This window comes from Corvus kubaryi, unplaced genomic scaffold, assembly GCF_017639235.1.
Source record: "Corvus kubaryi isolate FWS band 111438036 unplaced genomic scaffold, C.kubaryi_AGA036_p1.0 41171, whole genome shotgun sequence".
NCBI classification, from domain to species: Eukaryota; Metazoa; Chordata; class Aves; order Passeriformes; family Corvidae; genus Corvus; species Corvus kubaryi.
The window spans coordinates 1-24,022 of record NW_024581235.1 but is presented as its reverse complement, the minus strand read 5'-3'; the positions used below and the strand labels follow the sequence as shown (position 1 = coordinate 24,022).

At 46.0% G+C, this 24,022-nt stretch overlaps 2 protein-coding genes across 5 annotated transcripts; one reads left to right on the top strand and one right to left on the bottom strand.

Annotated features, from left to right (window-relative positions):
• Positions 1-680: 680 nt before the first annotated feature.
• Positions 681-15,536, bottom strand: LOC121672193 (carbonic anhydrase 4-like). Its single transcript, XM_042044758.1, has 8 exons — positions 15,331-15,536; positions 6,569-6,622; positions 6,026-6,196; positions 4,006-4,163; positions 3,788-3,880; positions 3,440-3,503; positions 3,167-3,330; positions 681-2,257 (listed from the first exon to the last, which is right to left on the bottom strand). The coding sequence occupies exons 1-8, from the start codon at positions 15,386-15,388 to the stop codon at positions 2,072-2,074; spliced, it is 948 nt and encodes a 315-aa protein (XP_041900692.1). The 5' UTR covers positions 15,389-15,536; the 3' UTR covers positions 681-2,071.
• A 499-nt stretch (positions 15,537-16,035) lies between these two features.
• LOC121672194 (lysophosphatidic acid receptor 1-like) lies at positions 16,036-23,444 on the top strand. 4 transcript variants are annotated; one of them, XM_042044763.1, is made up of 4 exons: positions 16,036-16,610; positions 18,224-18,361; positions 20,346-20,473; positions 21,049-23,444. In XM_042044763.1, exon 4 carries the CDS (start codon positions 21,405-21,407, stop codon positions 22,371-22,373), a length of 969 nt encoding a protein of 322 aa, XP_041900697.1. In that variant the 5' UTR covers positions 16,036-16,610; positions 18,224-18,361; positions 20,346-20,473; positions 21,049-21,404; the 3' UTR covers positions 22,374-23,444. The 4 variants fall into 4 exon arrangements, with proteins under 4 accessions (XP_041900697.1, XP_041900693.1, XP_041900696.1 ...); XM_042044759.1 differs by having other exon boundaries at positions 18,224-18,464; XM_042044762.1 differs by lacking the exon at positions 18,224-18,361.
• Positions 23,445-24,022: the final 578 nt, after the last annotated feature.

Sequence of the window (24,022 nt, the reverse complement as noted above, 5' to 3'; positions counted from 1 at the left end):
TATTGCCACAACACCAAGCCACTCAGTAAAAACACTGATCCTTGCCCAGTGAGATTTTATTCACACTGGGGTTGGTGCTGAAGAGCTCTTAGAGAGGACTCACCCTCTTTCCAGCAGGTTTTGTTCTTCCTTTTAGTTATGTTTTACTCTATTTCACAGTAAATAAGATGCTCCCACGTTGTAATTAAGGGCTGTGCCCTGTGATTTATCATTTATCATTGGCAGTAAATGACAGCTGAGCTAGATCCTCCAGATTTTATTCCAGCCTTTAGAGAGCTGCCTGTGAAATGAGAATTGAGGAAGTAATCTGAAGGGAGACAGATGGTGGCTCTTGCAAAGGGCATTTCTCAGGTATCCTGAGGAGTTCCCTGTCTGGGGAGCTGGGTGTGGTTGGGCACCAGCCCTGCACACCTGGGCAAGGTGCCAGACTCCAGGAATCTGCTGTGCAGAGAACACCCTGAGGGTGTGAAATAGAGCCCCAGAACTCTGCTGACAGTAGAAACATCCCAAGGTGCTGCAAATCCATGCCCCCTGTCCCAGAAATGCAAACCCAGCCCTAAACCCAACCCTAAATATTGTGAAGAAAACAGGGGGGGAAAAAGTCACATTTCTCTTCTGACAGAGTTTGTGGATTCCCCTTCAGCAAGGACAAAAGAAATAAAAACTCAGAACAATTGAAATATAGGTCTGTTGTTCACCTTTAATATTTCATTTCTGTTTGCTCCTCCAAAGATTTTCAATTACATAAAAATACAGTTAAAGTATTAATCTTTCATTTAAACTTAAATACATTCATTTGCTTTCCCATGTTGGGGGTTTTTAAAGCTTTTATGATTGATTAATATGAAAATAATTTCCCCCCACTTTGGTGAGCTGTGGTTGCTCTCACTGCCAGGATTTTCCTGAAAATATATAAAGTCATCTCTGCAAACATTGCCCTTAAAGAAAAAAAAATACAAGTCTGCTAATATGAAATCCTATTTCAATTTGGCCAAAATCTAAAATCCTAAAAGAAGCTGTAACATGTTATATGGCACTAGCCAAAGAGAAATGTTACATCCCCCTTCAGAGAGAAAACTGGAATAATATATGGAAACCCCATTTCCCAAGGTATTTTCTATCAGTCACTGGGTAAGATCTGAAGGAATTGGTGCAAATCACAATCTTCTTGGAAAAAACTATGAATCTTGACCTTATGTGAATATTGCAGGTATGCTACTATAAAAAATTCTATATGTAAAAGAAATATATATATATGTATATATAAGAAAGAGCCATTTCTTGAACTGTCCTATTTTATTAGGCAAATAAGAACTATAAAGGATCCTCAGAGTCTCCTGCTTCAAAAGCAGCCCTCCAAAGAGAAGGAATTTCCACAGATGTGCCTCTGGTAGGTGGGGATGAGCCTCCCTGTTGCTTCCCAGCACATCACATTGGCCATGGCATCCCAGAGAAGGATGAATAAATAACAGAGGAACCTGATAGCCCCAGTCAGATCAGGTGAAAGGAACCCAGTGTCCCTATCTGAAATGAGCTGAGATATTCTGAAGGAAGGAGGAGGGATTGAAGTGTTGGGTGAGTGCCCTTCCCTAGAAGGGATGAGGCAGATGCTGCTCAGCTGTGTGTGAGCATTTCATCTTTGCTCTGTGTTGTACCTTCAGGTAGGACAATGTGGGATTATAGGAATTGCTCCACATTTCCCTGTCAGATCTGAATGTAAACATGCTCCAAACCAACCCTTCACAGGCACTTAAGAGCAGATTCCTCCCGAAGGTTCTCTGTGCAGCTCCTTCCAGTGCTGGGTTAAAACTACAGGATAATCCAGCCTAAGGCTTTCTCTAAGTGTTTTGGCTTTTAAAACTGAATTTTTCATTGCTTTATCTCACAGTTCCTTTGAGTTCTGATGGTTTGGGTTTCACCAGAGCAGCACAGAAGTCCTTGGTTAATGTCTGGAGGAGGACAAGGTTATTCTGTGTTGGGACACAATTCATGAGAGGCTGAGACAAAGAACTGAGAACAGCAAAAATAACATCAAATGAAGGACCAGGATGCTGAACGAGGTGAGAAAGGCTCAGTGGGCCAGAGAGCTCAGGCTGCAGAGCAGAGGCAGCAGCAGCAGCAGCTTTGCCGTGGGCAGGGGGATGCTGGCACTGGACCAGAGCACCTTGCGGTCCTGCAGGGGCTGCACCGGCCGGAAATTCTCCATCATGGGAGTGGAGTTCTTCCCATCAAAGTGCAGTGCTGAGAACTGGGACAGCTGCAAAACAGAACAGGTTGTTAAATCTTTATGCCAGAGGACTCTGGCAGTTGTTGTGCTGCAAACCTGCGGTGCCTGGCTCTGTTTTTGAACCCAAGGGTTTAATGGGTGCATTAAACCTTGCAGGAAGCGCCGTGGCAGAGGCTGCTGGAGAGGTCACCAACTGATGGCTCCTTCAGCCTTGGAAATCACGGGCACTTCCTTTCTGTGGGAGCCAAATGCTTTGTGCAGCTCCAGGGCTGGTTCCCCAGAGCCCCTGACGCACGCGGCCCCGGGCCCATCCCCACGTCACGGTGACACAAGGCAGGAGCACCAGGAATTCTGTCCTTGTTCAGATTCCTGGCTGCACTGAGTGACACTGGGCTGTGCTGGGGGCACTGCGAGCACACTGAGAGCACACTCTAAGGAACTGAAATACAAGCGCTGGCTCTGGGCCAGGCTGTGCAATCTCTGCACAATCTGTGTTTTCCAAGCACTCATAATTCCGTCTCCTCTTCCTGCCTGCAGGTCAAAAACGAGCTGCTTAATGCTGATGTTAATGGGCTCAAGTTTTGGATTTGGAATTATTCTGTTCTGCTGTCCTGACAACAGGAGAAAAGCCGTGGAACTTGGGAGTGAGCAGGTGGCAGCAGTGGAAGTGCTGCTGACGAAGCGCTGAGCTTGGGCGCTGACCTGGGGGGTGTTCTTGGCTTTCTCCTCATGCCGTCATTTCCCCTTCCTGCCCCTTTCCTGCCATTTTCTGAGGGATGATTTAATGGGGTAGATCAGCTGGCACCGGGGAGCACGTTTAGGCTGATGCCAAGAGAGTGTGTGTGGGGAACAAGGCAGCTGAGATGTCACACTGAGGGCAGGCAGCTGAGGGACGCAGCGGCGTCAGCAGAACCTCCAGGCTGTCCCTCTGCCACTCACCTGGGGCAGGCTGAGCTCAACTGGCTTCTCAAATATCGTCCAGATGACGCCCTCGTAGCAGTCAGGGGTGGTGAGGGACCCCTCATACCGATAGTACCTCCCAAGGTCTTCCTCAGGTGGGAGAAGAGAACTCAGTGGCAAAGGATCTATCTGTGCTGATTGCCCTGGAAAAACCACGGGGGAAGATCCCTTGTAACGCTTGTGGCTGCAGGTTTGGCTCACATTTGTCTTCACCCCGCACAGCTTGTGAAATCCCTGACACGAGGGTCTTACCTTTGTATTTAATATTCTCTAATTCACTTAACAGAGTTGCATAGTTTTTATTTTCTTCGTCAGCCTGAAAGGGAAATATGTTGATTCCACATCGTGTATTTCTCTACAAGTGGTTGCTTTTAATTAGTGGTGAATAAAACAGAAAAGGGCCACAAGAAAAAATAACAGCAAGCAGGATGTAGGAAAGGGTAGAGGAACTCAGTGCTGGCAGAATGCCTGCAGAAGATAGGGAGGCTTAATTCTTGGGCTACTGTACCTGACATAAACATAAAATATTGACATAAACAATCCCTCAGCCAAACTGCTGGCTGGGACTTGAGAGGGGCAATTGAAAATTTCACTGCCTACCTTTACAAAGAAGGCCAACACAGCCAAACCATCTGGAGTTTTCTTGGCTTCTGTCACATCTGAAACATCTTCTCTTATGTGGACGATGTGAAGCTGGAACACAACAGCCACGGGCAATTATTTCCACCCTCAGACTTCCCTAGGGGAACTAGCCAATAGGATCTCAAAATTCCAGAGTTCTGGAGTGAAATCCATGACCCACACGCAGTCTCACCTACCTCCATGGGGTATTTCTCTCCATCTATGCTGTGCTCTGAGCCAGGGATGCTTTGTGGCTCACCTGGGACTCCCCAGTGCAAATGGAATTCTACTGCCTTGTATTTTCTCCCCAGACCTCCTCCTCCGACTTTAGGGGATGTGTTTAGTGTCACTTTAACTGGGAGGGAAAAAAAATCCATGAATTGTTTTAAAGGAGAAGATCAGATCCTACATTAACACTATGTGAGAGCAGAGATGTTCTTGAGATTCAAATTTATCTTCAAGTTCTCGCTTGGCTTTTCAGACTGAGTGTTCCAGAAATTCTGCTCTGCAGAAACCAAACTCTTACAAAATCATAGCTGAGATTAATTTGAGATGAATTATAACCATTATGACCTGTGGAGTCTGAGCTTCTTACACCTCTCAGAAGACCCAATATTCCTTCATTTCTTTCTAAGAAAACCCCCTTTATCAAAGTAAATTTGATCCCAGTTTATTTGGGTTTTAACCATCCTTTTAATCTCCTGTTATCTGCACTGTAACATTTCCTTTGGGCAGGGTTTAAAGATTTTCTGTTTTAATTTTGAGCAGTGCTGTGATTTAAGCCTAAATCATACATATCTGAGATATATTTTAAAATTTTACTTTGTAAGACCTCCACGTTAAGCACAGCACTTTTCTTTGCATAGGAAAATTCTGGATTGCAGCCCCAGAGATTTCATTTCTGTTCTGAATTCCGAATTAACTTGGAGAGTGCATGAGTCATTTAGTTCCTTTGCTTTTTAATCTGTAAATGGATGAGTCAGATGTCTTTGTGGGCTTTGTTTATTTAGTTTAAGACCTTTGAGACAGCGACCTTTGCTATGTGCCCATCATGGAAGATAATGAGGGTCTAATCTCACCTGCAGCCTCTAATTGCAGCTGTAATTTAAGCAATAACCTTCTCGTTTAGCACAGGAATTGGTTACCCTCAGAAAGAAGAGATTTTAAAAGCCCAGATTAAACCCCTAATCCTTATGCATGGCTGGGGAAGATGAGAATTATGAGCTATCCTTATAAATATTAATTTTGGTGTAAGAGGGACTGTAATTGGACATCCTGGAGTATCACCCTGTAATGGGAAAGTCATTAATCCATATATGAGTGAAAAGTCAAAACATTCCTTTTTCTTGTGGTCTGCCACAATAGCAATGTTTTAAATTAGAATCTCTGGCTATTAAAATCTCCCCAGGTGCCTTCCTACCTTTCCCTTTGAAATCAGGAAATATTTGCCACTTGCTACTTTCTGCTTTAAGGACCTGGCAGTTAAAATAACCCATCCAGGATTTTAAGAACACCGACAGGTAACTTTAAAAAAAAAAAAAAAATAGAGCACAGATTTATTTTTAAAGTTGAAGTAATTGAACATAATTTTGTTGGAGCAGCATCCTCAGCATTGTGAAGGAAGGTGGAGGAAGTGGAGCAGTTCTGAATTACTGTTCATTGATTCACTGTTTACTGATTCACTAAGTAGCTGATCAATGTTAGATAATTTCCGTGTGCAGAGAAAACAGAGCTAAATCTGAGAAGAATATAGTTCATTATTTAAAGAGCTAATAAGGCACAGCACTGTGAAAGACTTTCCCACACGACACTTTTCTCCAGCAGAGTTCTTTGTGCAGAGGCAAGAGGTGGAAAGGAGAAGCCCAGAAACGAAGGAGTTTCAGCAGAAAATGATAAAACTCCGCCCAAATTGTTGTTCTGGACCCCTCTGCCCACCTGCCCCCAGTCTTGGACTTTGTTTGGGTTGGGGTGTCCAGCTCTGTTTCTGCACAGAACCAGTTCCTGCTGAGATGCTCAAGGGCCTTGTCCACAACCCCAAAACTTGATAATTCCCACAAACTTCCCAGACACCTTTGGCTCCAGAGGTGTTCTGGGAGTTCCACTTCCGAAACAGAGGGGTGGGACCTCATCTGTGCTTCCCTGCTGTCCTCCAGGGACGTGGAAGGAGCGAGGGAAGGCCCAACCCAATCCCACAAGAGCAGCTTGGGCAGTACTTGCCTGTGTGGCCATTATTTTCCACGTCCCACTTGGCAGACCCCTTCATATCATACCCTTCAAAAGTCAGGGGCTTGAGGCTCTTGTCATAAACCACATTTCGGGTGACAATGTTCACAGGGGACTGTCTGCTGCCTTTGCAGGCCCTGTTTATCTGATGCCATTGAAGAGGATCTGTTTAGGGATGAAGAAAATTTATTTGGTTTTTTTTTCCCTGTAGACAGCAAATCCTTGAGAAAGCCAAACCACCCAACCAAACTGGGAAATTGGAGACATCACCCTAACTTCTGGGGTTACTTTTACATTTGTATATTTACATTTATTTGTACATTTCTACATTATCCTTACTGACACAAAATGAGGAATTACCACAGACACTGAGATCTTCAAAATACCCTCTTTAGCACTGACATGGTCACAAATAATGTGACTATGGTGAATTAAAGGCTGAGTTGTGTGATTTTTTTGCATTATTTCTCTCAAGAGCCCCTTTGCAAAGCAGAAGAATCTCCAATGTGATTGGAAAAGTAAATTTCTTGGCAGTACCTTCACACTGTGGCAGCTCACACTTCTGGGACCGATAGCACCAGTGGCCTCCCACTAAAAAAAATTAAATAAAAACATCAGGTGAATGAAAATCTGAACAGATTGTGCCCCCAAAGTGCAGCAGGGAAATGGATTGGCAGCTCTGCCCTCTCTAGATCTCCTCCTGGTCTCTCATAAATCATTTTATATCCCCCCAAAACCAGTGCTAGCAGGAATCTTTAGGACTCTGGATCATCAGAATTCTGGATGGGTTGCAGTCCTAAAGAGTTTGATTTTCAAACCTTGGCTTCCTCAACTTCTGGAGGCAGTAAGTTCCACATTTGAATATACACAGCGTTAAAGTAAATTTCCTTTTATCAGCTCTGCACTTGTCAGCCTTTCACAGACTTGTAAATTCACTTATGCAAGAGGACTTATCTCACCCCATTCCAGGAACTCCTTTAAAGGTTACTTGGTGAGGAATTCTGAGAAATGAAGGATCTCACTTCCTGCACGCCCTGGAGGATCTTTGGTCTAACTCAGCCAGGACCCCTCCCACATGGATGGATGCAAAATTCTGCAGCAGAACATCTGCATTTCGCTTTTTCATCGTCAAAAGAAATACAAAATTCAGAGGACAAGGGCTGATTTAACTTTATGTGTTGATCTAGTTAGGAAAGTAGGGGCTGTTTTGTTTATCCCAAGCTGTTTCAGTGGCTCTTTATTTATTCTAAACTTTAAATTGACTTTGACAGGAATAGTTCTCTTTGGCTATTTAATCCCTAACAATTCAAACCCTCTCATAATAATGATTAATACCACACCTTCTGTTTGCTTGGGATTAGTAAATTATAGACATTTTAATAAATGGCTAATCAATTTTAAGGACAACTATGGAGGAGCCCTGTCACTTGACTGGTAATTACCTTAATTTGTAATTTGTAACACACCTGCTGGGAGGCTCAGAATGCCTTTTAACACTTTTATCTTGATATCAGTGGCATAACAATAGATCCATCTATTAAGGATTTAGAAGTTATAGAGAATTGGAATAAAACCTGAGCAGCTGTGGCACAGAGGGAGACCTGGTGGCAATAAGCAATCTTAAAAAATGAGTTTTGCTTTTTCTTTCAGAAAAACGAAACTTCTGCTGAAAACTACAAGCAATGTTGCCTCACTTTGTAGTTTAGCAAGACTCGGAAGAAAAGCAAACTTTGCTTTTTTTGTGTGGTAAGAACTGCAGGGATTTCTCTGTTGTCGTTCCATTAATATTTCCTTAATTATCCAAAAAATGGCTTTGACAAGGTTTTATTCTTTTGGCAGACACACAAAACTTCACTTCCCAGCCCTTATTGTTGCATTTTTCTCTCCAGGACAGTGGCCTGGGCTCCAGCAGCTCCGAGCTTTTCCTCATCCCCACTGGGCAACAGCAAAGTTCCAAGCCCAGGATGTCACCAAGTGCCTTAATCAATATTCTAATCAATAAATGCCTGGAGAATTCCAGGTGAGCTGTTCTCCACACAGCCTGGGCATGCTCCACGTGTGCTTTTTGCATGGATGAAAGACTCCAGGTGTGTTTTTGGCAGCTGCTCAGGGGTCAGCGTGAACTTCGACAACCCCAGCACCCCGGGATTGGGAGTTTCTTGGCAGTTTACACACGAACAAACCTTCAGGAGGAAAAAACTGGAATAACCCAGCAGGAATAACCTGGAAGGATTTGCTCCCAAAGTCTTTGGGATGGAAAGCAGAGGGGGAAGCTGGCAGGTGAGAGCTCCAGGCTGGGCTATTCCAGGAGCTTTCACCGGGGTTGTGCAATGGAGTGGGAGCGTGGCCCGGACATCAAAGCACTTCTGCAATGCAAATCCAATTTTCCAGGTGATCTGAGCCACAATTGGGAGCGAGGGCAGCAGGTTCCTGGGGTTCAAGGCTGTGGAGCTTTTAAACCACAAAAATCAAACAGAGCCACAGCAGACCTCGAGGGAAAGGGAATCATCCCCAGATTGTGCTGTTGGTGGACCTGAATCAGTGTCTGTGTGCCAGAGAGGGAATGGGAATGGGTTATGGAGCCTTTCAGTGGCAAATCCACGTCCCACCCTTGTCAAACAAAGAAATCACTGACTTTTTACTGCCTGAACAGGTGTCTGGCAAGTTCTCTCAAATGAACTTGTGGGTTTCAATCACATCTCAGTAAACTGAGACATGAACATACAAAATCTGTCAGCCTGGGCATCCTGATGATGGGGAGAAAAAGTTTAATAAAATAAAATTGAATTTAAAAAACCCAGCCCTCAGTGAGGCTACAGCTGCCTCACATCCAGCACTCAGGAGTGTTTAATAATTAGTGTCTGATTTTTGCAGCTTTCCACCAAATTCCTGATGTCTCTGAACAAGGCAAGAACTGTGTTTTCCATCGAGTCATTATCACACTTGTGGTTGGATGGTATCACTGAAGTAGAACAGCACATAAATTCAGCATTTCATAAGGAAAAGGTCCTTGAAGTTTTTAAAGAAAGTGTTAATTAAACATTACAGAATGCCTGAGCAAACAGTGCATTCATGTTTATTGTGAATTAGGGGTTTTTTTGATTGGCAGCCATGGAACATTGGGGATCAGGATCTTTTGTGTGGGTACTGCTCAGGAGGAACCACACAAGTCCCTGAAGAGGAAAATTTGCATTTGGATTTTATCTGAGTCGGATGTGACGCTTCCCTCCCTATAGGAACCTTGGATTACAATGGTTCTTTCTTCCCCTGAGCTTTGGGGCTTTCTTTCCGAAGCAAGAAGGGAAGATCTCCGTGGGTTTAGGCATGATTATGCCCTCAGGCATGTTGTCCAGGCCACTTTTAATTGTCTGAACGGCTCCTGCCACTTCCCTTAGAAGACTTTTCCACAGTCTATTAGTCCACACTGTCAGGAAATGTTTCCTATTTAATTGCTTACATTTTCCACTTCCTTATCTGCATCCCATCACTTCTAGAAATATCACTGAACCGCCCTAAACAATTCTTTTCTTTCCCTGGTGTTTACAACATCCAAATAATTCCCTCTTAATCTGTAATTCCTGTCCTGGCTTCATGCATCTTTTGTCCCATCTCTTGACAACCTTCTCTCTCTTCACCTTCCCACCACCCCCACTTCAAAATCTCCCTCTGAATCCTCTTTTTTACAAGGTCTGGGGACCCCTCAGATCCCATCCTCACTGCTCTTTCAATCAAACCTCAGCTCCCACATTCTTTTTCCTGTTGTTTATTTTATTGCTGGAAAAATGCAGCAGAAAGTGGGGCTTTCGCTGTTTTAGGGGTGGGTGGTTTTTTTGGTTTGTTTTTGTAGCTGAGGTGCTGGAATCGCTGCTGTGATATAGAGATAGAGATTGAGATATGCACACCTGGATCGCTCTATTATCAATTAAATCTTGCCCTTACATTTTGTTATGGATCCTTGATTTAAGTGGTCCCGTACCATCCCCACATTGACTTTATTTGGTTTAATTTAGAGTAGGGCTGGACTGGGCTGGCTCTTCCTCCACAGAGGTCAGAACAGTTCAATTTAGGGAGTCTCTCTTGGCACGTGAGCAGTCCCACTTATCTCTGCCTCTTCCTCCTCGAATTTACAACTGGTTTCCTGAGCAAAGTCGCTTCTTGCCACGGGGGTGGCCGAAAAAACAATACAATTACGTATTGTTTTCATTTTATTGTAAACGATTTCAATTGTTTTCGCTATCAAGCCTCGTTTGGAAGCTCGAGGCAACAAAAATAAAACATCCCTGCAGTTGAGAACTCCCTCTCCTGTCCACTGACCCGGGACAGGACGGTGCTGCTGGCTGGGGGCCAGGCTGGGAGCAGCCCTGCCAAGGTGCTATTGTGTGATCTAGGAAAAGACCCTTCAGCTCTTTGGATCATGCTCAGATTGTCTGAATTCCGTAAAAGTTCCGAAATCTTCTTTCTCCTACTCGTGCCCTGCTTGCTGCCCTGCTCGGAGCTGCTGGGAGCCCGGAGTGCTCGGGGTGCTGAGGGACAGGGGTGGCAGGCTGGCAGAAAATGCCCTTTTAACCTGTTCGTGTGCACTAAAGAGTCACTAAAACAGGGGCTAAACAGCCTCTGTTTGTGCCTCTGATAAAGTGGCTCGGGTTTATTCATTTTATATATTGCCAGCTGTTTTTATTGAATGTATTGAGCCGCTGGGAGCGTGAGTGACCTTTATGCCACCAGCAGCCTGCGACAGCAGGAATATCCTGTGTTGCTTTTTAATTCAAATCCCTTCTCTCTTTCAGCTGAGCCCTTTGTTTGTCCCTTTAGCCTCTTGACACCCTTTCAGCCACATCCTGCCTGACCATTCCCTGTTTTCCCGGTGCTCCCAGGGCTGGATTCCCAGAGCCCGGGGTGCCCTCAGTGCCAGAGTTCTCACTGCCCGGTTGTCCTCGGTTCTCAAATCCATCCTCAAAACCTGCTGTCACCTTTGCAGCCTTTTCCACGAAAATGGCAAAAGCTGGGTTTGCATGTGGTTTATTTTTAGGTTTGGCTTGTCTTGGGCTCACCCTATTTTTAGCTGGCTTTGTAGCTTTTTTTTCTATTTTTAGTACAAAAGACAAAGCAAGTTAAAAGCAATTGTTATCTAAGTCTGTCTTTCAAATTAATGAGATTGCTGAGCACAAACTGAGCATATAGACATGAGACTATTTATACATTCCTGAGCATTACACATCCTCAGGAAGCCCCAGTCAGCCCCTTTGACAGACAAAATCAGTTCCAAAAGCTCACGTCGAGATTTGTGTGTCTCCACAAGTGTTCATGGCCATTTGTTGCTCTGCACTTTCAACCTGGAATTTTATTTTTCCCTGTGATACACATCTTCATGCACATCTGCTGCAGGATATGATGGAGAGTGAGCCCTGAAAATCAGTTTTATTGTGGTGGTGAAGCCTTGCAAGCATCTGATGCGAGCAGTGTTTATAGTTTGCACATGCACACATAAATCACACGCTCAATGAGGTCTTTGGAGCACTTACAAACTACAGGAAAAATCCAAAGAGGCTCGAGGATTCTGGATGTGCCCTATTAACATCTGCAAACGACTTCCTTTGTGTCAGAGGGTGAGGGGAAGGTTTTTAGCTGTGACCTGTGATACTCTGCTGTGGATACGTGCCCTCAGAAATGTCCTGTATCAAAGACAGAAGCTTTCACAAAAAATGAGTATCCAGGGCTAAGGTGATTTCCTTCTGTGAGGGGTTTTGCCTTGCTTTGTCTAATAAAATGCAATTCAGAATTCTTTCTTTTAAAGTGTTTTTAAAATTGAATTCAAACAAATCACTTGGTGGCTTTGCTGGCCTTTTGCAGTCTTTTATGCCAAGCTTTTGATGGCTGATCCTGTGGCTAAAAATATGTCAAAAAATCTAATAACAGGCCATTGGATATATTCTGGAACACAACAAAGCATCTCCTGCAATGCCACAAGCAGGGAAAAGAGCCTGCACAGACAGACCCTGGACTCTGCAGCTCTTCTAGGAGACCTAAAAGCTTGTGTTGGTTTTTTGGACAGCTGAGAGAAAGTGTCAAAGGCTTTTCTGCTTCCAGCCTTCATCATCTCAGTGGAAGAGCCAGGAGGATCCGTGGCTCCCGTTTTCTGCAGTACCACAGGGCACAGCTGGAGCAGATAAGGGATATCCCAACCCTCAGCTGATATTTTGCTGTGGGAGAAGGGAGAGCGGAGCAGTGTCACTTGTCACCTGCTGTGTGCAGCTTCTGCCACGCTCCTGTCCTGCCCTGGAGCTGAGGAGCAGCAGCAGAGAGCCCTGGGATGCTGGAGGAGGAGGAGGTGATGCAGCACATTGAGGATTGATGGCTGTGGTGTCCTCCTGCCAGCCAGGCTGAGCCTGAGGAGTTCTGGGAATGGGATCGGGGTCTCTCTGTCCCTGCGCCTTGTGTGCCACCAGAATCAGGGAGCAGAGGGCTCTTGGAGCTGGGATAGCCTGGGGAGGATCAGCTGAACAAAGCCCTGTGTGCTCAGGAACCTTGGTGTCTATGCAGGCATTGCTCCCTCGGGGAAACCAAGGATAAAACAGAGCAGGATTCATCCTCATGCCTGGGGAAGGGGCAGCTTGGATTCAGACCTGATGGAAACACCAGAGGTGGCCCTAAACTCCTCACATGGGTAATTCCATAATTCCTATGGCTCACTGCCTTTTCTCTGTGTTCCAGGTCTTACATTGCATTGATTATCCTCCTTTTTTAATCAGCTGAAAATGCAACTTTTCATCCCAGAGTGCGTCCAAGTGCAGCAGCATCCCAACTTTGCCAGCCCAAAAATGGATTTGGAGCCCAGCCATAAATCTGTGCTCAGATTAGAACACACCATTAGAACTGGAAAGGGAAGAAGTCACAGCATCTTTTTTTTTTTTAAAGCTGCTGATGGAGCTCTCAGGGTTTTTTTGTACCTGAATGGCCCTGAGGAATCCTCAGGATGAGAATTGGTGCTGACGTCAATGTCCGCATGGTTATGGAAATTTAATGGTTGTGAAGGGTAAAAGCATGTGAGCAGAAATATAGAAAATTAGGGGAATCTAATCTCATCTAAATTAGAGGAATGTCCTATCAGGCATCAATCTTTTGGAGCACCAGAGCATGGACTGTGGGAGATTTGTCTCCTCATGGCTGAGTCCTGCTCTGTGATAAAGCAAAAGGTTAAAACGTGCTGGGGTTCATTCCATTCCCACTGAAGAAGATTAATTTTCAGTAACACCTGGAGCTTGCTGTAACCCCACCCCAGAGCTGCTGGAGGGATGGATGGATGGATGGATGGATGGATGGATGGATATCCCTGCTCTCTGAATGGCACAGTAATAAAGCCTCACTCTCACAAGGTTTGGACTATTCCTGTTGGAAATTGCAGACGTTTTGTCTCTCTTTTCCCCCAAAACAACTCCAGAGGGTCCCTGAGCTCTCAAAGGAACCAGAGAAGAAACCTGAGGTGCATCAGTTCAGCTGTAAATGGAACTTGCTGCGATCTGGATGAGCCAGAGGATGAGGGGCTGGACAGAGGTTGAGGGTGATGGTTTGATCTCTGGGCAGATGGCTGCACTAGGTGCCTCAGTTTCCCTCTCCCACCACAGGGATAATGACCCTTCCTTCCTTAGAAAGCCCTCTAAGGACTGTTAATCCTAATTTTAAACCACAGGTGCTTTGCTGTTAAGACAAGGCTGGCAGCGATTTAAAAGATTAGCAATCAGTCACTTGACTTTTCAGTGTGGTGAGTTATGAACTGCCCAGGTGGAGGTGGGTTAAATGAGCTGATCAGTGCAGATCACCCAGGCTGGTTCTGAGAAGTGGCAAGACAGGGAAGAAATGCTTATTTAAAAAAAAAAAAAAAAAAGGAGTACAACAAGAAAGGATTTCTTTCAGCTGATTCTCAAAAGTGACATTTCTTGAAATGCGTAGCCTTTAAGTTAATAAAATGTATCCTGTGGAGCTTCTGCCTGAGGAAAGGTTTGGTGGAGAGAGCAAGTTTCTCGTGTGTTAATGACTGCATAATTTGGTCCTTGCTCAGGCAAATACGTGAAAATAATCAGGGTGGGTGGAGGACAAAAAATGCCCTCAAAAATACCATATATGCATTCCCTGTATTACTTCCTTCTGATAAAGAGATACACCCTCATTAATGACACTAATCTAATAACGGCACAAAGGTTTTCTAGAGAGTCTTTCGGGTTTCCCCAGTAATGGGGCAGCAAATTTAGCAAAGTGTCAAGAGCCAGGAATCAATAGCAGGCAAACACGAGTCGCAGACTTTGGAAAAGCAAAGGCTCTTGGCATTCCTGTTTACCTGCCCCACGTGTGGGCAGCCCCTGCACAGAGAACACCCCCGAACCGGGGACTGAAGGAGAGGGAAGGGACTGGAACTGCCAGGTAAGAATCTGGAAAAGCCAAGCTGCTGAGGGATGGAGAATTAATTAAGAGCAGAGAAATGAACCCAGAGCACCTCTGAACCTTGATCTGCTTTTAAACCATCTCCCTTGAACAGATCTCAGCGCAGCGCTTCCCCCTGATAATGCTGGATCCTTCTTTCCCTCCCTGCACTCTGCTCTATTTTAGTGCAAACAATGAACCCCTCGGCACTTTCAAGAGCTGCAGTGTTTAATTTCGAGGCTCTGCGCTGGCATTTGCATAGGAGAGGGGATTTATTCAGTGTTGCAGCGTTTCTGACTGAATAGAAGGAGGGGAAAAATACCTTCTGCATTTTTCAATCCTAATTATAGATCGTTATTTAATTGAGCCATCCTAAGTGCACAGTGTACTTATAGTGCCCAGGGAGCAAAAATAGATGGGGCTGCTGGGCTGATGCAGCAAAGACATATTGTTCTTTCTCCCTCAGCAGAATTTCATCTTGGATCACACACAGCAAAGCAAAGGGAGTAGAAAATTCAAACAAGTGATTTCTTTCAAGTTTAAAGGAGTTTAAAAGATAAAGAAATTGTGTTTTGGTATTTTAAATGCACGTACATAATAACGTAGAGAGATCAAGTCAAAGCTCATTGATTTTTCTTGGAGGAGGAAGGCAGATAGAATCTCTAAAGGTGAAAAGAAACCCCCAAAGCACTCATTCATTCATGAGAAAAGCCTATCCTTGATAATTTACCACAAATAATAAAAGGCAGAGAAATAAATACATCATCCTTCATTTACCATAGAGAAGAATCAGAGAGCCTTCACTGTATGTCCTGATAGCCAGAAAGAAATCAGAAATGAGAGTAACCTTAACACGGGGTTAGAGAGAGCAGGGAAGGACTTACCTACTGCCTCTGTCTTGAGAATGTGCAGGGAGAGCAGAGCAAGGAGCAGCAATTCCATTCTCTATTTTAAATAGGCTCAGTGTTGAAACCAGAATTGATTAGACTCCTCAGGATGTGATCATATTTCTGCTCTCAGTTTTATACTGGAGTAAGTAGTCCAGGACAGACCTGAAAGCCATAGCAGGAAGGTGAACTCCTCCCCTTTGTAATTTCTCCAGATTTGCCCTGCTCCTGATTTGCCTGAATTTATTCATTCTCCAAAGTGAATGGCAAAAGGAGTGAGGCTTTCTGGCACTGAGCAAGGAGCCTTTGGTGAATAACTGAGGCTTTGCAACCTGCACAGGTTTGGCAGCCTAGGAGTAAAATGTGATGTTTTTATTTACTGGAGTTTTTCTCCTGGCAGCCCCATGACATTCAATTAATACGTGTGTTAAAGTTAATGTTTCCTTTAAAAAAAACCCAGTGAAACAAATAAAACCCCAAGTCCCCCTCATTTCTGCCTCGCAGTTCTCCAAACAGGATTGGAGTTGATTTGTGGGACTGGAAAATGGGAATTCCATGTGCAGCAACAGGAAATGTTTATTAGGTGACATACAACACCTTACGTACGTAATTAAGTAATGATAAATTTTTTTAATAATCCTTTTTCTTAACTTTCTGCTTCTGCTGCTGTAGTATGATATATATACAAATATTTTTTTTTTGTCCCCTTTGTTTTCCTATCTAAATTTTTTAATTTCACATTCGGAATTAAACATGATTATGGGCCAACTCAGACCTTATGTTCAACAAAGTGACACAGCTTTATCACAGACACAGGATCATCTCTGGGACTTCTGGGGGTGGATTTTGATCCAGCTGAGGAAAGCAAATGAGGCAGCGAAACAACTTCTTCCCCAAATGTCCATGGGGTACAACCCCAAAGCTGGGCTGGGTGGGAGAGGAGCAGGAAGCCCGTGAGGGATGGACAGAGTGATGCGAGGTTACCGCAGCTGATCTGAGCGTGCCGAGTCATCCAGCACAGGCTGAGTTCGATAAAAAGGAGCCCAGAAAACTCTCCCTGCCTTGCCCCGGCCCTGCTGCAGTCACAGAGGGGTCGCAGGGGCTCAGGGTGTGACAGTGACACCCGCCCAGCCGACTCGCAGCAGCTCCTCTATTCACACAAACGCGGCTGTAAACAACATCCCAGCAATGAAGAGCTGCCGCCGAGTGTTTTTCCATCCTGCGCTCGGCCGCTCCGGGCTGCACAGACGCCGATCTGCCTCGCACATGGGGATGAGGTAAATAATGACTGCAGGGGGGGAACAATGAGGGAATTCGTGGCATTTTGTCACTTCCGAGCGCGGAGGTCTCTGCGGAGCCAGGTGAATGCTGAGCACGTAGAGCAGCAGGGCGGTGCCAGGCGCTGGCAGCCTCCAAGGGCATCCAAGAGACAATTCCCTCTTCCTTGGGATGGGATGGTCCTCACTGGGGAGCTGAACCAACACCTCTGTCTTTTTTTTTTTTTCTTGGTTTTTTTTTTCTGTTTTATTTCTGTGTAGTCCTCTGCTCAGGATTGGAAAGATGAAGGTTAGAAGTTTTGGTCTTGAAAATCAAGACCAAATCTTGATTTGTTTCTTTTTTTTTTTTTCTTTCTCCTTGTTTCTTAACCTCCCAGCCTGTCATTATCAAAGTGGTAATAAACTGCACTGCAATCACGTTAATCAAGACTTTGTTTGTGCTTGAAAGTGAAGACATACTCAGAGAAAGGCATTCCCTTTCCTTACAAACCCTGTAATCTATATAAGCAGGGCTGGCATCATTTGATCTCCTTATTTTTATTTTTTTTCTAAAGAAACTCCCCTGAAAGGTGCTTGGTTTTCAGTTCTTGATGGCATCGTTGCACTTCAGGGTAGTTCTGATCCCTTTCAGAACCCAAACTGCCCTGAGGTGCAATGATGCCATCAAGAACTGGGTGCATTTTACACACAGACTTCTGGACACTGAACCCGAAGACATGAGAGGATCTTGGTCAGAGGAGATGACACAAAGCAAAGCAGGGGACGACAGCAGATCGCTGAATTCCAGGCTGGTTTTTCCTGGCAGCTACAGGGTAGGGAAGGACAAGTGGGAATATCAAATCCAGTGAAAACTGCACCTATTTTGTGGCCTTGAGAGCCACAGCAGGAAAGGCTGAGAGGGTGAGGCTGGCTCGAGTCCAAACCCTGGTCAGAGATGAGCTGAGCCAGGAGGGATTGTCCCTGCAGTGGAAGCACTTCCAAGGGATTTAAAACACAGATGGGTTTTGTGATTAGCAGTGGGTGATTGGGAATCCCACCCTGCAGAGTGAGAAAACACAAGGTGCTCTCCATTTAGTTGTGTGTTGTCATTTTACTCATTAGAGTTCCCACGCCACTGAACAGGAAATCTGGAATTTCAGCGCTCTCGGTGAAGCAGAAACATTAAAGCTTCATCTTCCATGTGCAAACGTGAGCTGGCGCTGATTCTCCCTGAGTCTGCTGTACTGGGAATGTTGTTCCAGCACCAGCACATTCCATGGAACAGCTGGGAGCAGGGATAAGATTTATTCTGCCTTCTTCACACCCAAATGATCAGCAGAGAGGCTTTGTTTGCCACATACCTGGTGTCAGGTGTTTATCCAGGTTTCTCCAGGTTCTGCAAAGGGATCACTCCAAACCTGGGAGGCAAAATTTCCCCCAGGAGAGAGGCTGGGGGGGAGGAGAGAGCTCTCTCTTTTCAAAACAGCTCCAAAAAATCTTGGAAGGAGATCATACATCCAATTTGTGTCTTCCTCTCCAGAAAGGAAGGCTTTAATCTGCATAAATTGAAGCATAAATTGGATAAATAGGCTCCTTATTTGTTACTCCCTTTCCTGACTCTTTCTTCCTTGCAGGCCTCATGATGCCCATTGAGAGGCTGGGCAGATGGGTACTCTGATCCCACAGCTTTGCTGAAGCTCATGGCAGTGAAACTTGGATTCGTGGAATGATTCTGCTGAGCTGCTCACGTTGCTTGACATTTTTTGGCCCAGGTTTGGTGTTTGCAGCGTGGTGACAGTGCAGAGCTGAGTGCAGGGACAACTGGGAGAAAGCAGAGCCATCACGTTTCCCAAGTTCTGGCGTCAGGAATTGAGTGTGAGTTCAGGGAGGATGTGACAGGGAAGAAAGCAGGGCAAGAGAAATCCCTCATCCTTTGAGAACCTGGATTTTCCTGTGTGTACACGACTTTGCGAGTGACACCACATCACCCCTAGCTCAACCCTTCTCCTCCCTGTGCTGTGGGGTTCCTATTTCCGTCACAAGGCTGCTGCTTTTCTCCTGGTTTCAGGCACAGTTCCAGTTTCCCCTGAGCTGTCAGCACAAAGGACACGGGGCTGCTGCGCCTCGCCCCAAGGTGAGGGTGGGAGCTGTCCAAGGGTTACTGTGCAGAGCTGGGGCTCAGCTCCTGGACCAATTCCCTGTTTTGGAACTTATTTTGGCATGTCCCAGCTGGGGCCTCTTGTTCTGAGCCCTTGTGGATCCCACTGGAGGCTGAGAGCTGCAGCTGGGGGCAATTCTGAGGCTGCAAGCTCAGGTGGGTGGACTTGGATTTTCCAGAGCAGCCACTTGAACCGGCACTAAAAATTCAGCCTGAAGCCTCTCGTGCCTCTTTCTCAGTCTCTTCACCATGGTCAGTGGTTATTGTCTTCTCCACAGGCACAATCAACAGACAATTCTACAAAATGAGGCCATTTCTTACACATTCATCAAAACAAGTTGGGCGTTCAGATAAAGAAATGTAAAAACAATCACAGAACTAAAAAAAAAAAAAAAAAAGTTGCAGAAGGTGAAATCAAGATAAATATAAATCAAAGGCTGCCCACAGCAAGGTACAGTCAGTGTTTGAGGTGTCAGCCTGAGATCCTGGAGATTGGATTGAGTTCCCTGGAATTCTGTGTCACCTTAAAGAAACAATGGCATCGTTCTTTCCCCATTTATAGGATGCAGATAACAATTTCCTCCCAAGTGTAGGGTGAGGGTAAATACAGGGAATGCTGCACAGTTCCTGGAATGGGGGAGTAGAAAATGCCCTTGAGTAGAGGTTGTTCCATGAAGAGGTTGGGCTTTAATTTTAAAGTACTTTTCCTCTGGTTTTGGGAGCTGCAGCTGTATCACAGAGGGTTGGAATACATGAATCTGGGGTTTCTGTATATTAAAGCCCACTAAAAAAGCAGCTTCCACACTATTGTGTCCCTTAATCCAGCAACATTATGCTAATTCGTATGCAATTCTATTAGGGAAATCAGATTACAAATCTTTTGTGGAGAGCTATTTATACCACTTGATATTACTTTAATTACATTCTGCTCTCACATCATTTAGTGTTTTGTGCTCAAACACCGAATTTTCAAATTAGAGCAACTTCAAGCAGCGTTTTCAAGAATATCTGGAGCACTTTGGAGCCCAAATTCACAGATAAGTTATTTTTAGCCGCCAGGATATTTTCAAAGCCCTTTTGCTTTGTGGATATTCTGCTCATCCCAGGTGTCCTGTGCCCCCCTGGGCCGTGCTGCCACTTCTGCTGCGAGTGAAGGGATTTGCTGGGCTGGCACAGAGGTGACAGAAATAGTGGGGCCCTTGTTCAGCAGCAACCTCACACCAGAGGTGTGGCTGCCAGGGCTGCACCAGCTGGGATTACAAAGGGTGGTTTATCTGGGACACTGGGAGAGGAGTATTTTGTAGGATGTTCAAACACCCCCAGGCTTGATTGATCGATTCTCAGCCCTTATTTCTATGTGATCATTCCCTTGTGACCATTTGAAACACTTATTGCTTACTTAGTCTTGTACAAAGTATAATCCTCATGGGTAAAAAAGTGTATTAATTAAAGTATTCCTAGTACACAAAACCTGGGCATACTAACTGCACATCAAACCGAATATGCTCTCCCACACTTCAATAGAAAAAAAAGCCCTAGAATTCCCCTTTATAAACTCAGAATTATAACCTAATTTTCTTACATTTTTAATTTGGCAGAGCTATCAGAGTTCACAGATTCCCAGTTGCTGCTGCAATGATCAGTGCTGAATGTGGGAGCTCAGCTGAGCTGCTTGGCACGGCCGTGGTAGAAAATTGTGACCAATGAAGATGAATCCCTTGGCAAGGTAACAACAAAATAAGAATTAAATCAGAATAAATAACGTGGCTGTACCTGGATAATTGTCCTGCTCACCTGGACTGCTCAGCTGCTTAAAATCTCCCTGCTCCCACTGGTACCCTGTATTTTACTCCAGCAGTGCCCTCTGCTGAGAGCATGGAATGTGTGTCCCGAGAGCTTTTCCCCCCCCCCGCCAAATCTCGACTATTTTCAGTCGAGTTCTCAAAAATCATTTGCATTTAAAAAGGTGGAGAAAGAAAAGATAAAATTATACTGATGGTTGTTTATTAATGAACAAGCCACATTAAATAAACACAAAACATCCTGTGGCAAAGGCATGGGTGCTGATGTCTGTTGGGTTTTAGCTACGTTCTCTTGCAAGAATTAAGTGGGAAAAGGGCATTTTCTGGGCTGTTGGGGTCCGGGTTGATAACACAGCACTGATGTTTTATTTCATCTCCCTCAGTCACACACTCCCCCCTCCAAACCCACAAAATTCTGCTCCCCCTTTCCTGACTCTCTAATCCTTCATGATCTAATTAATTTGTGAGTTAAAGCCAAATTCACTTCACTCCATTTTAGAATACCACTGAAGGATTTTAAGCTGCAGACGTGGCCACTCCTCTCCCCAGGCCCTGGCCAGGCTTTGCTCTTGTCAAAGGTTGCTTTCAGCAGCTCATCCATGTGGTAGATGTGTTCTGCAGTTTGGGCTATCCTAGCAACTCAGTGGTGAGCAGCAGAGCCCCGAGCTGGCCACCCAATTTAAAGCATTTAAATCCACACCTGGTTAAAGTTTAATCCCTCTCACGATGATGATGTGGCAGCAGGAGCTGCGTGTCAGGAGTGATTCTGCGCCCGCGGATCGAGGTGGGAGCTCTTAGGGAGTATGGGATGAGCAAAGCCGACCTCGTTAGGGGCTGAAAGGAGGATTTTCCACCATGAATGGATTCCCCAACTGCTCTGCCAACTACACCAAGATTTGGAGTCACTACTTGGTGCTCGCCCTGGGCATCCCGCAGCTGACCATCAATGTCGCCTCCGTCATCTTCAACTGCACCGTCATCTTCATCCGCCTGGCCACCAGGGACCTGCACAAGCCCATCTCCATCCTCTTCTGCAACCTGGCTGTCTCTGACCTCTTCACCAGCTTCTCTGGCTTTTGGATTTCCACGCTGTTCATCACCAACCCCGACATCACCATCTTTGGCTCCAAGGACATGCTGGCTCCCTATGCCCTGTACACAACGTCCATTCTGTCCACCATCTACAACCTGGTGAGCATCGGCATCGAGCGCTACCTGGCCGTGGCTGAGAGCATGAGGACGAGGTTCAGGGTGGCCAGGAACCACTCCATCGCCGTGGTCTTCATCAACTGGGTCCTGGCTTTCTCCCTGGGCTGCCTGCCGCTGATGGGCTGGAACTGTCTGCACGCAGAGAGGAGCATCTCAGTGCTCTACAGCCCTTTCTGCGTCAACTACCTCGTCTTCATCGCCGTCCCCAACGTCGTGGTGGCCTTCATCGTCCCTCTGTTCACCTACCTGAGGATTATCATCATCCTGAGGAAGAGGAAGCTGAGGATGCAGGCGTGTGGCCAAGCCACGGGCACCTACAAGTCGGCAGAGACCCAGGTGGCCAGAACCAGCATCTCCATCTGGCTGCTGGCGCTGGTGTCCTACACCCCGCTCTTCATCGGGGTCATCTTCGACGCCACCAACCAGCGGTGCCACATCGACCTCTACCCCGGGGTCTACATCTTCAGGAACTGCACGGCCATGCTGATCACCATCACCTGCCTGGGCAACCCCGTCGTCTACACGCTCCGGCTGCGCACGCTGGGCGCCAAGCTCAGGGCGCTGCGGTGCCTCCCCACCAACCGCGTCCGAGCCTGCACCATTGAGAACATCTAACTGGGGACGGCCCCGCGCCAGCACGGGCCACAGACGGGAGCCAAACCCCTGCAGCGCCTTCGGGCGGACTCGGAAAACGCGCGGCCGTGGCCCTTGAGGCCCTTGAGGCCCTTGAGCACCTTGGTTTGGCAGTGAACGTGGGGAATGGTTGGACTCGATGGTCTCAGAGGTCTTTCCCAGCCTTGGCAGCTCCACGGTTCCCTTGCTGGGGTGCAGAAAGCAGCCCAGGCAGTGGTGGGATGGGGGATGAAGCCTGGGGGATCCTCCCTGTGCCTCTGCCAGCGGCGGGCACCCCGCTCTGCCCGGCTGCTCAGGGGAGCTGTTTTCCTGCAGGTAAAAATAACTCCATTAGCGGTGTTTACTCTGTGTGGGAACAGGCTGGGGCCGCGCTCGCTGCGCTCTCCTCCCTCTCGTGTGGGTTGTGGCTCTGAAGAGGGTTAAACAGCTGCAAAATTCCCAGTAATTTGGGGGGAAATGGTGTTTTACTTTCTCGTTTAGTCAGGCAAAATGTGACTCTGACTGCTGGGTGGGTCTCTATGAACAGGGGCACTCAGCACTGTTTCCCTGCTGTAATTTTAATTGCTGGATGAGGTGTTTTTGTGAGATATTTTGGCTACACTTTCATATTTCTGCTTATAGGGGTGCACTCGAGTCCGTGGTGTGTGAAATTTGTACTGTTCTGGGTGAAAACCTTGGCTGGGTTCTTCAGGATCACAACTGCAGTCCAGTTGCCTGTTCAAAAAGAAATAAAAATGTCAAGGCCAGATGTTTTCTAAAAGAAAAAGGTCTTAACTCCTCCCTCTCAAAAAAAAAAAAAAAAAAAAAAAAAGAAAAGAGTTGGTTAGTGAGTATTTATTTAGTAGATATTATTCTGTCAGATCCCAATGGAGATGGATGCTTATTCTTAGTTACACTGGGATATTTCCTAGGAGAATCTAATGTTTAAATTTCTTTAGAAGCCTGGACTGGATAGATGTTGTGACATCAGCTCATGTTTCTGGTTCTGCACTGCTCAGCTGCTGCTCTGTGGTATTTCATCAACGTACAGCAATAAAATTCCACGAAAATGCACGGAGTGATGATGTTCTCACATTCATCACACACAAGCTCACCCACACCAGCCCTTGGAGTTTGCAGGAGTTTTCTTTCCAGTTTCTTTGCTTTCCTGTTGTTTCCTCATCTCTTTCTCTCTCTGTACCTACGTGCCTGTGTACCCATGTATCTATCTATCATTTATCTATCACCCATCTCTCCATACCTACATCTATTTATATCTTTTATATGTGCCTGTATCTATTCCTCTCTCTATATCCATCTCAGTATATACATCTCTCTCTCCACTCCCTCCTTCTTTCCCCATATGCAGAGCTATCTCTCTGTATATCTATATCCACATATCTCTCCATATTTATCTATTTATAAACATATCTCGAAATATCTCCATATAATGCTCGGGGCCGGGTAGGGCTGCGCTCGGCGATGCATTAAGCGCGCCTGGCTGGCGGCGCTCGGCGGTGGATTAGCAGCCCTGACCGGAAGCGGAAGCGGCGGGCGCGGCCATGCGGGCCCCGGGGCCGTGCGCGGAGTGCGGAGCCCGGGGCGCGGCCCGGTACCGCTGTCCGCGCTGCGGCAGCGCTTAGTGAGCGAGG

What these genes read in the sequence shown, in the direction of transcription:
- LOC121672193 (XM_042044758.1), bottom strand. Translation starts at nt 15,388, where the DNA reads ATGGAATTGCTGCTCCTTGCTCTGCTCTCCCTGCACATTCTCAAGACA. An exon ending in TGAGCTGCCACAGTGTGAAG is followed by an intron (nt 6,197 to 6,568) that starts GTACTGCCAAGA and finishes ATCCCTAAACAG; the next exon opens with ATCCTCTTCAATGGCATCAG. An exon ending in TTGAGCTCAGCCTGCCCCAG is followed by an intron (nt 2,258 to 3,166) that starts GTGAGTGGCAGA and finishes TCTGTTTTGCAG; the next exon opens with CTGTCCCAGTTCTCAGCACT.
- LOC121672194 (XM_042044762.1), top strand. Translation starts at nt 21,405, where the DNA reads ATGAATGGATTCCCCAACTGCTCTGCCAACTACACCAAGATTTGGAGT.